The sequence below is a fragment of the Alexandromys fortis genome, unplaced genomic scaffold (genome assembly GCF_014885135.2).
Source record: "Alexandromys fortis isolate MF-2015 unplaced genomic scaffold, M_Fortis_MF-2015_v1.1 scaffold_203, whole genome shotgun sequence".
NCBI classification, from domain to species: domain Eukaryota; kingdom Metazoa; phylum Chordata; class Mammalia; order Rodentia; family Cricetidae; genus Alexandromys; species Alexandromys fortis.
In genome coordinates this window covers 2,289,071-2,300,604 of record NW_026068080.1, presented here as the reverse complement: position 1 = coordinate 2,300,604, position 11,534 = coordinate 2,289,071, and the positions used below count along the sequence as shown (strand labels likewise).

The following is an 11,534-nucleotide window of genomic DNA, read 5'->3' as shown; positions in this document are numbered from 1 at the left end:
TTGTGAGCCACCATGTGGTTGCTGGGAATTGAACTCAGGACCTTTGGAAGAGCAGGCAATGCTCTTAACCACTGAGCCATCTCTCCAGCCCCCTAGAATAGATTTTTTTTTAATAAAGGGGAATTTCTTTTTTTAGATTTATTTATTTATTATGTATACAACATTCTGCCTCCATGTATGCCCACAGGCCAGAAGAGGGTGCCAGATCTAATTACAGATGGTTGTGGACCACCATGTGGTTGCTGGGAATTGAACTCAGGACCTCTGGAAGAGCAGCCAGTGCTCTTAACCTCTGAGCCATCTCTCCAGCCCCCCCCCAGAATAGATTTTTAAAATACGTTTTGGTATACTCTAAAGATTTTGCTTATTTCTCAAAAGATTTTTTATGTGCTTATTTGCAATATATTTAGACTACCATTTAAGAGATATTTTCCAAGAACCAGTCCACAAGTCTAAACCTTACCAAAACAGGAAGCAAAGAACTGAAAAGATGCAATGCTTTTGATTCAGGCTTCATAAAATTAGATGTCAGTAACAAAATCCTATCCTAAAATAATTTCCTATGAAACAAAACTTAAGACTGTCAAATATGCAAATCAGAAAAATACACTTTGGAAAGTGAAAACTCATATTTAAAAAATAAATAAGTATGGTGTAGTAGTGCACTCCTGAGGTCCTACCACTTGTGAGGCTGAAACCAGCGGATCACAAGTTCCAAGGGAGTCTCTGATGCACAGGGAGTTTGGGATTTTGAGTTTAGGAGTGCTACAAGGCATTTGAGGCCAGCCTGAGCTACATGAGATCTTGTCTCAAAGAATGAATGGAAGGAGGGGAATCCCTGTTGCCTCATTTTTTCTATTTTGTAGAATTCATACTTTAAAAGCAATAGATGGGAAAAGATATAGTGGTGGGAGTATAAAAATGGACAGCTTGTGGCCCTCTGTTGATGCCATGGGTGGTACAAGCTCATCATACTAATACACTTTCTATAGAGTTCAGAAGCTCTGTAATCACATTTTAAGATGCAAAAAGATGCAGACAGATATACAAAAATGGGCAGTCAATAATTAGGGAAAATAAAGCAAGTGATAGCATAGAGCCCCCCCCCCCACACACACTGGTTCAACAGTGAACATGAACAAGCTGCTAACAATGGAAGCAGATGTCCCAACGAACCAGATGTGCTATAACATCATGGCACTATCATGGCACTAAGGGCAAAGAGATGAGGCTGATGATAATGTAAACAGCTTAGTCTTCATCTGCTGGAGAGAACTGAGTTGGAAGCATGCAAAATTAATATAGATCTATCATTTTACTATACATACCTATTATTTTACTCCTCCCCAAATGCAAATAAGAACAAGGAACATAGAAGTACTAGCAAGAAGAGTTAACACTTGACTTCAAGATCACAGACCGGGGAGAGGCCGGTATTACCACATTTCATCCTAAAGCCATTAGCAGAGCACGGGTTTCAAAAATAAACAAAGAAACCTGTATGTACATGCCACCTTCCCCAAAACACTATGTTTTAAAATCAAAACAAAAATGTCCAAGTTAACAAAAAATGACAAACATGTATCTATCCATCTTGACCTACCGTCTAGGTCAAGATGCTTGAGGCACCCTGACCTCTTAAGAACTTCCTCCCACCTGCTTAGAGGGCTGCTTTTATGCCAATTAGTACCTTCCTTTTGCGATCTTACCAGCTTCATATTTTTCTCTAATCTACAGTTCAGTCTTCTGTTTGTTTAGACTTTGCTAGTGCACTCAAAGAATGTGTATAGTGAGAGGAGCAAATAAAAACAAAGTACATTGTTACATACATTGAAGATGTCATAAACTTATTACACTAAAGACTTTTTAAAAAGCCCAAGCATGGTGGCACTGGCCTATAATCCCAGCATTCAGGAGGTGGAAGCAAGAGGATTAGAAGTTTAAGACCATCCACAGCTGTATAGAGTTTGAGGTTCCACACATACTATTCACCATGCCTTCACTTTGGCTAACAAAGCTTTAATAGCTATTTTAAAGACTATACATACTCTATGAGCTATAGAGATGGCTCAGGAGATACGAACACTAGCTACTCTTCCAGAGAACCCCAGTCCAATTACCAGCACTCATATAGCAACTCACAACTGTCTACAACTACAAGTCTAGATTGTCTGGCCTTCATTGACTAAAAGCACACACATAGTACAAAGACGTATGTGCAGGCAAAAGAGTCACACACATAATCAAATAGTTAGACAATCCCCCAGTTTCCTCACACTCTAATTATGCCTTACTTGTACAAGCACTGAAGTAACAATAAATCTTTATAAGGCTCTCAAGAAGGGCACGTTCATGGACACCTGTAATACCAGCAATACCAGCACTGAGGCAGGAAGATCTTGACTTCCACACCTGCATAGACTACACCACAGAAGAATTTAAAGTCATAAGAGACCCCAGTCTCAAATACACCACAGAAAAATTTAAAGTTGTGGGAGCCTAGGCAGTTTGGATGCTCACCTTACTAGACCTGGATGGAGGTGGGTGGTCCTTGGACTTCCCACGGGGCAGGGAACCCTGATTGCCCTTCGGGCTGACGAGGGAGGGGGACTTGATTGGGGAAGGGGGAGGGAAATGGGAGGCAGTAATCTTTAATAAATAAATAAATAAATAAATAAATAAATAAATAAATAAATTTAAAAAAAAAAGAGAGAGAGACCCCAGTCTCAAAACAAACAAACAGGCCAGTAGGTGGAGGTGGATCTCTGTAAGTTCAAGGCCAGCAAGTTCCAGATCACGTGAGATCACATCTCAAAAACAGGTCTGCCTATTCTTACAGGCCAAGATAGTGTTCTGTTTTATAGGTATAAGCTCATTTACATATCAAAATAGCACTAAGGCAGGGTTTACAGTAAGTCTTTTATAATGGAGGAAGAAGCACAGGTGAATTGATGTGCCCAACACCACAGTGGTGTTACAGGTCAAGGAAAATCAAAGACTTAAATAAAGTGCAGTAGTGTTATAGTGACCTTAAAGACTACCAGAAATCCACAGCACAAGAAAACCAGAACAGAGTTTAGTGCCTCAACTGCCTCTCAAACAAGGAGCTATTCCAAAGGTAAAACACATATGCTGCATGCCTGCAGACCGATGTAGACAGAACAGTACTGTAGCATGGGTGTCCTGCCTTGAAGACCTAAATGGGTCAAAGATAGCAAGAGCCTGTGGATGAGTGTCAAGCTCTGTTCTGTACTAAAATTCCTGGGCCTCGAGAAGTCAGTCCAGTTAGAACTTATTAAGGTCCCTATCGAGTCAGCATCTTAAGACTTATCAGTAGTAATAATATGGGGCTACCTCTTTCCAGACATTGTTGGAAACTAACAAGAGCAGAAAGAAAACAGCAGAAATCACTTTATCCAGTCCTTGTCTTTTTAATGTCTAAGTACAGGAACTCAGAAGGGCCCTGATCCAGAGCAACAGACTCCTGACTTCTCTGTATTACAAAGCTGTAAACCAGAAACAGAAAGGCTGCCAAGTAAATAAAATGTTCACCCCCAACTATCCTACATTCTACACCTTTTCCTCTCAAAAACCTAGCAAAAGTAGCCGGGCAGTGGTGGTGCATACCTTTAATCCCAGCACTTGAAGGCAGAGACAGGCAGGTCTGTGAGTTTGAGGCCAGCCTGGGCTACAGAGCAAGTTCCAGGACAGGCACCAAAGCTACACAAAGAAACCCTGTTTCGAAAAACAAACAGGGCTGGAGAGGTGGCTCAGAGGTTAAGAGAACTGACTGTTCCAGAGGTCCTCAGTTCAATTCCCAGCAACTACATGATGGCTCACACCCATCTATAATGAAATCTGGTGCCCACAACACTATATACATAATAAATTTAAAAAAAAAACTAGCAAAAGTGACACTGACTTTTACTCGATAGTCAATTCCTACTGTGTGTCAGGCATTGTTCTAAGCAGAGCAGTTTAAATAGGACATTTGCAGAGAAGCAAAGATCAGTCTAGATTTAGGCTTACAGTGTAACAGTAGAGGTTCAAGGCACTAAATATAGTATTTACTTAACAAAATGCTATAAAAGAGATTTTAAAAAATGATTTCCGCAAGAGGTAATTAAAAGGTTATAGGTGTGACTGAGGATGAGTAGGATTCTGATAAGAGAACAATTGTAGGAGGATGTCAGACACAGCAGTATGGGATCAGCAAGCTGGGGATGTACCTGAGTGGTACAGCAATTGCCTAACATGCACAAGGCTCTGGTTCAATCCCCAGAACAGCAAAAACAATCACAAGTACAATGCATAGGGTTTGCTTATACAGTATCGGTTCGGGTGGTGTCCTTAGCTTAAGAGAAACCATACTGAAGAAATATCACATTTTACCAGCCGAAATTTAGTTTCTAATCCAATGGATTCAATGATCCACGAAAAATGACAAAGGATTGTGTTTCAAATTAACTTAAAAGTAAAACACATGAAAAAAATGAGACTTATTTAAGAGTAGGACTCTTGGGCATGGTAGCCACAACTTTAATCCCAGCTCTGGGGAGGAAAAAGCAAGTGGATCTGTGTACAAAGACAGCCTGGTCCATGGAGATAGTTCAAGGACAACCAGGACTATGGAGAAACCTCGTCTCAACAAAACAAAACTACAATCCACCCAGAATGGATCAAAACTGGACAAAGGTGAAGGCAGGTATAGAAGATGAAAGCATTACAGGTAAATCAGCATGCCCTGGCAGATGCCTGGCTGCAAGGGGACAGTCACTCATCATAAGCCACTGACAGCTAAGACATTAGAAGGTATTGTTAGCAGAAAGAGGCTATCTAAAGGTGGAGCTAGAGGCAGTCATTTAAAGATTATAATCTAGATCTATGGGCCCTGTATAATAATCATATTCTATGTTAGAAAAGCAAAACTTCCTTTTGATAAACATAGTAGACAAAGACATACAAACTACAGTTTCCAAGAATCTGCAAATCAAAGCAGAATAACTTGAAACAATGCTATTTATGTACTTGTTAAGACATGGTACTAAAACAAGTCCCGTTCTTCCCGAAGCACACACTCCAAGTCTTGACATTTTAAGATATTAAGAATATGTTGTCATTACAGTATGTAACTTAGAAGGCTACTTAATGAATCAAGAGTAAAGTGAAGCTATTAAGTACTAACAAACAAGAATTAGAACTGATCTGTCATATATATTGTGTGTACAATCACAAACTATCACTTGTTTCAGTTAGGTGACTGATGTTCAGCTTAGAAAATCAATTTGTGCTTGATTAAGTGAGGTCTTCTGCCCATGATTAACAAGCAAACTGAGTTTCTTAAGGGTAGACAGCACACACCCCAGCTCTCAGTATTCAAGAGACCTTTGATAAGGGGAATAAACAATGCAACCAAGAACTGTTTTCCAAGTATGAAGCACTTTCATAATGTGGTGAGTATTACACAACACAGAATTGAAGATCCAATATCTGAGTGCCTACTCCTCAACAGGTAATGGAGTTACAAAATCAGTAATACTCGACTCCTCCCTTGAACATGGGATTTATTTCTTTAAATGAGCTCAAAAGAAAAACCAGCACACACTGATTGTTGTGACCATCACTGAGTCACTCTATCAAATTCTTTAATTTTTCCAAGTTTCTGGTTTCTCATGTGATAAAGGAATGAGGAACCACCAAAAAAACAAAGGAGGGAGACTCCGTAAAATATAAGTACGCCAGTGACTTTCTATAGGATTCACAGCAGTGAACACACACCAATGACAAATGTCACCACACAAACATCTGGTTAGTCAACAGTCTTCGCCCTACCACCACCTAAAAAAAAAAATCCTCACAAAAGCACTCAGTGGATAGCAGGAAGGAACCTCACCAGAGAAAGGTACAATCTAGAGAAACGGTCATACATTTTCATAGACAACCTTCTAAAACCAGAAGTCCAGCTTTAACTTTTCTGACTTCTGTTTAGAAAAAGTCCACAACTGGGCAGAGATCTTTGAGTTCAAGGCCACTCAGGGATACTGTCACACTGACACTCTCTCTCTCTCTCTCTCTCTCTCTCTCTCTCTCTCTCTCTCTCACACACACACACACACACACACACACTCCAATCCTACAAACTTCATAAATATTTCTGAAGAAATAATGTTACCATTCTTTTGCAGATTATCTGTCTCTACCACAAAAGATCATCTCAAAACGAGATCAAGAACTTCACACTCCAAAACTTCAGAATTCTGAAATAAATTAGTAAGCTTCTATCTCAAAAAGTCCCCTAGAAAAGTGATTTTCTATTCTATCTTATCGATCTTAACCACACATACAATCCCTGCAAGATAATAAAGTGAATAATTTGAGCCAGCATTTTCTCAACAAACACGTAACCAACACTACAATCCCAAAGTATTTAAGTTCAAAAGAACTTCAGTCTCCCCACAGAATAAAGGATGCTGTCGGAATATTTTTAAGTGTTGTTGGCATCTATTTCTACTTAATTATCTAGAGACACAACACAAACATGAAAGTCCAGTTATCTGCACGTACAATTTATGTAGCAGGGAAACCTTAATTACACGAACCTCAGAGCACTTACTGCACACCATTTACTTCATTAACTCAATGAAAAAAATAAATAAAACGACATAAAAAGATATAAAGACTTTTCCAAAAAGGTGATTTTTTAAAAGTGTTGTCCCACCTCTTAGACAACAAACAGAAAACATTCTTCCAGTGTAACAAGCTCAGTTTAGTTCGTGTTCCTTCAGTACCCAGAATGCCCACGTCAGTACTCAGCCGTCATTGTTAAACTTTCTTACCTTCTGCTACATCATCATCTACGGCTCCTTTCACCTGAGAAAAACACCACTGAATGTCATTCCCTCCTCCAGCTCCTGAAGAAGAAAACACAGCAATTAAAGCAGAGTTCTGTTGTTTACTCTCATAAGCGCAGAGATGGCATCTGAAACTAGCATGACACTCCCCACATACACAGCCACCAAGGAACCCATGGACTTGGAACCAAATTAGGCTCCAATAGTCGGTAGAGCATTAAAAACAACACGGCAGGTATGAAATATTCAAAGACGGTCTATCAAACATCATCGTACAGATATTCAAAACCTCACTTTCTCTGCCCCTTTAAGATAGTCAGAGCCTTTTAAGTAAGACCCACCAGAAAAAACTAAACACCAAAAGTTAGATCTCCTTCTAAATGTACAAAAGGCCTACAGAAGAGTTATAAGGCTAAGCTACCATGAAAAATAGAACGAAGAGAAAACTTCGGGAACATTACTGCCTGAGAGGAAGAATGATTCATGTGAACCCTACCACCGCAGCATACACACAGCAAACACAACACCCATTTCTTTACATTCATTAGGAGCAAATCACTGGCTGCACACACAGGAAAAGGGGTGGCAATGAAGGCTCAGGAAGAGCTGGTCAGAGGATGCTGCTTCAGCCTCCCTTCACCTAGCAGACAACCCAAAGGGGCCCGGAAAGACCAACTTTGGCCATTTGTCATCTCCTACAAAACAGTTCCAATTTTCATTTCATTGTTCAGCAAGGTCAAAGGGCAACTTGTTTGTATGGCAAACTGTAAATCAGCCCAACATAACTTCTTTAAAAATCCTAATATCTAAATAAGTATTGAAAAGACAGGGAAGATTGGTTTAATCTCAGAGACTGCCCATGACTGAAGAGGAAATGAAATGGGGGGGGGGGGAATACTTCTGAATTTCTAGAAAAAAAAAACTGAATCTCAATCTAGAATTACTCTAGAGGTGAAGGACTTAAAGGCAAAAACGCACAAAGATAACTGCCTCTCAAAGGCCATTAACCCTCACTTTTCCTTTACCTAGTCCTTGCAAAATTATTCCCAACCGGGTAGTCTCCATGCTTTTCCCCCCCTGCAAGCTTTTATGAAATCCCTCTCTCTTTGGCTATTTATATCACTGAACTCCACAACTATCTTAACTCCGAGCAACCCTTCTGGGAAAAGGACGTCTGCACAAACGATCCCGTGCAAAATGCAAAGTTTAAATTACCTGTTTGCCCCCACCCCACCCCAATCCTTACAACTTCTATTAAAGGCCTAGCACCCGGGAGTGGCAGCGAGGAAGTCATGGAAGGGAGCACAATCGCCACGAAATTCAGGCTTACACCCTCAAAACCTCACCTATCCAGAATGGGGAGGGGGGGGTGAGTAGAGGGAGGGGGCCCGTATGCCTCCATTGTATTTTAACTTGCAAAGCGCCGGAATGTGTTTCTACGGGAAGGCACGCAGCAGACGGGGACGAGGGGAACGGGTGTGCGCGGAGGAGCGGAGGGAGCAGGGTGCAGAGGGGATCCATCTGCACGCCGGCACCCGCCCCATCCACGCAGGCTCCCACCCCCACCACACCCGTGCCCGGCTTCGTGCGGTGCCAGGCCCCGGGCCCAGCCCCCAGGCCCCACCGTCCCAGCCCAGTGCCAGGCCCGCCCGCCCGCCCCGCACTCGGCCAGCGCCCCAGGCCAAGGCCCCGGCCGCCACGGTCGCTAGGGGGTGACGGAGAGCGCGCAGAGGAAGCGGCACCCTGTCAGCCGGCCGAGGGCCGTTTCTTCTTTACCTGCCATGTCGCGCTGCAAATGATGACCCTGCCGGGCTCCTTTGGGTCTCCGCGACCGGGGCTCAGCCCCCTCACCTGGGGATGGGGGGATCGAGGGCGCGGATGGAGGCGGATGGCACCTGAGGGGGGAGGGGACGGGGACCGGGGCGGAAGGGAAGCGGCCCGGGTGGAGAGGCCGGCAGGATGGTGGCTTTCACTCGGGGGCGTCCCCTCTCGTGCTTCTTCTCCAGCGGTGTTGGCGGCAGCAGTAGCGGCGGTGGCGGCGGCGGCTACGGCAGCGACGGCGGCCGCGGCGGCAGGGGCAGGCGACTCCACTTTCAAAATGGCGCCCGCTGGCAGGCCGGTGACGTCACTCCAGGGGGCGGAGCGCCTTTGGGATGGGCCGCGCTGTGTTGGCCACGCCTCCTTCCTGCCGCGCTCCCGCCCCGCCCTGCCTGCTGAGACCCTGCGGAGAGCCCTGCGCTGAGCCTGGGCGGTGGTTAGTTGCTCTGGCGGTGGGCTGTGCCAACTTGGCCCACGGTGCCCACGTGGGCCACGGCCTGGCCTGTCTGCTCCTCGCTCTGTAGGGCCGGGACTCGGGGGTGGTCTCATCTCTCCATTTATTCTCACCCTCGGGGTGAGCTCTCTCTGGAGAATACCCCTTTTGATGGCTCCAGTGACACTGTCGGTGAGCCCCAGGGACTCACCCACAAAATAAAGGGACAGTGATGCATACCCGCTGCCTGGCCAAGGTGAGAGTTCACAGAGCCCAGAAGGACACAACTGGGCTGGTTCCATCTGGGTGAATTAGGTTACCTTCCCGTGGATGAGAGTTCTTGGCTGCTGCAAGCAGTTAAGAATGGCTCCAGACAGGAAGCTGAATGTGTTGTGAATGGCGCAAAAAAGGCAGCCCGGGTTTGTTTAGATAAAAGTGGTAAAATCAATGATTAAGAAGCTATATTCTGCTGACTGTGGTGATACATGCCTACAATCTCAGCTGCGCTTGAGAGGCGAATGTAAGGGGCTCCAAATGTCAAGGATGGCTGAACTGTGTAATGAGTTTGAGGCTAGCCTAGGCTATCTATATGAGACCCTGCCTCACATACAATTATCAAACAAAAAAAAAAAATAAACTAAATCTATTTAAATGTAGCCTCTTCCAATTGGATTTCTCTGACAGTTTCTTCCATTTCCTACTCGCCATTAACTAGGTTGGATGCCCTCGTTTGATACTGTCAGGGTGGTGGTGGTGCGCTCCTTTCACAGCGCTCAGGAGGCAGAAGCAAGGGGATCTCTGTGAGTTCAAGGCCAGCCTGGTCTACGGAGCAAGTTCCAGGACAGTCAAAAATACACAGAGACACCCTGTCTCATCTGGAGGTGGTGAGTGGGGGGTGGGAATGGGGGGAGTGAGGGGAGAGACTGTCAGGTCCAAAGGAAACTCCAATTCCCCAAACTCCAAAAGGCAGTCCAAATATCCAGAAATGAGCTTAACCTGGACTATAGGAGGATTTCTGGCAGTTCAATAAAAAAAAAAAAAAAATCAAACAGACAACATTCCTAAGGAACTTATAAAGTCAGTTCCCCTCTACCAAAAAAGGTCATTTTCCTCACCTCTGGCAGAAAAGACATATGGCTACCTGTGGTGCCTATCAGCATAGCAGGGCGCATGCTGGTATCATGGGTACATCTTACCCAATATCAGAGTCCATGCTAGCAACCTAGCCCTTCTCACCTCTCCCCTACCCTCAATCCCTCCAGCGCCCAGGGTCTCCTTGCCCAGCTATTCTCTTCATAACCCTGCTATTCTTACCAGGCTTTCTCTAATCTCTATCCCTGTTGTTCTCCCCTCTCTGACCTTGTTCAGTCTATTTCTTTCTCCTTCCGCTCCGGGTTCTTCCAGATGCTTCTGGCAGTGCTCTCTCTCTCTCTCTCATCTACAATAAAACCCTCCCCTTAACCATACTGTGAAGTGGTCATGTTGTCAGTTTATACAAATAGTCTCATAAAGTATACTGCGCTTTTCTGTTTTTGTAAACCACATTAAAATGATCTCAGTCTGTGTCTGTTATTGCACTGAATACTTTGAGGCTAGGAAGTATGTTCTTCGCCTCCCTATCACCAGCCACATAATTCGTGGGATTAATGGATGAATAAATAAGTCTTTATGACTTGGGAAGAAAAACCACTTAAATGTCAGCTCCTTGACGTTTACTATATTGTGAAAGTTTTCACTCACTCATCTATTTTTAATTTTTTTAGATATTATTTTATGTATCAGTGTTTTGATAGAGGTGGGTCATTTGTCTATCTGTTGCTTTTATTGGTTAATTAATAAAGAAACTGCTTGGCCTTTGATTGGACAGAAAATTAGGTAGATGAAGTAGACAGAACAGAATGCTGGGAGAAAGAAGCCAAGTCAGGCAGTCGCCATGATTCTTCCACCCAACACAGATGCAGATTAAGATCTTCCCTGGTAAGCCACCTTGTGGGCTTCACAGATTATTAGAAATGGGTTAGATCAATATGTAAGAGCTAGCCAATAAGAGGTTAAAACTAATGGGCCAAGCAGTGTTTAAAAGAATACAGTCTCCATGTAATTATTTCGGGTAAAGCTAGCTGTGCCAGCAGCCGGGTGCCAGGAACGTAGCCCCCTCTCCAATTATTACCGTGTTTTTCCCTCATGTATGCATGTGCACCTTGTACAAGCCTGGTGCCCTCAGAAGTCAGAAGGGAGGGCCAGACTCCCTGGAACTGGAGTTACAGACAGTTGTGAACTGCCATGGGGATGCTGGGAACCGAGTCCTGTTCCTCTGCAAAAGCAGTAAGTGCTCTTATCTGCTGAGCCAACTCTAACTCCTAACTCTGGAAGGAAGAGCTATATTATAAATCGTCTTGGTGATCTCACCTACATTTATTTGTTTTTTTGGG

At 43.8% G+C, this 11,534-nt stretch overlaps 1 protein-coding gene across 1 annotated transcript in view; it reads right to left on the bottom strand.

The window, feature by feature from the left end:
• The window catches only part of Ppp2r2a (protein phosphatase 2 regulatory subunit Balpha), a 56,721-nt gene extending 47,785 nt beyond the window's left edge, over nt 1-8,936 (bottom strand). Inside the window, exons 1-2 of the mRNA XM_050121847.1 lie at nt 8,628-8,936; nt 6,837-6,911 (exon numbers count right to left, since the gene is read on the bottom strand). Coding sequence (XP_049977804.1) covers nt 6,837-6,911; nt 8,628-8,634 — 82 coding nt within the window. The 5' untranslated portion in view covers nt 8,635-8,936. The remainder of the gene's footprint in view (nt 1-6,836; nt 6,912-8,627) is intronic.
• Between the last annotated feature and the right edge of the window lie 2,598 nt (nt 8,937-11,534).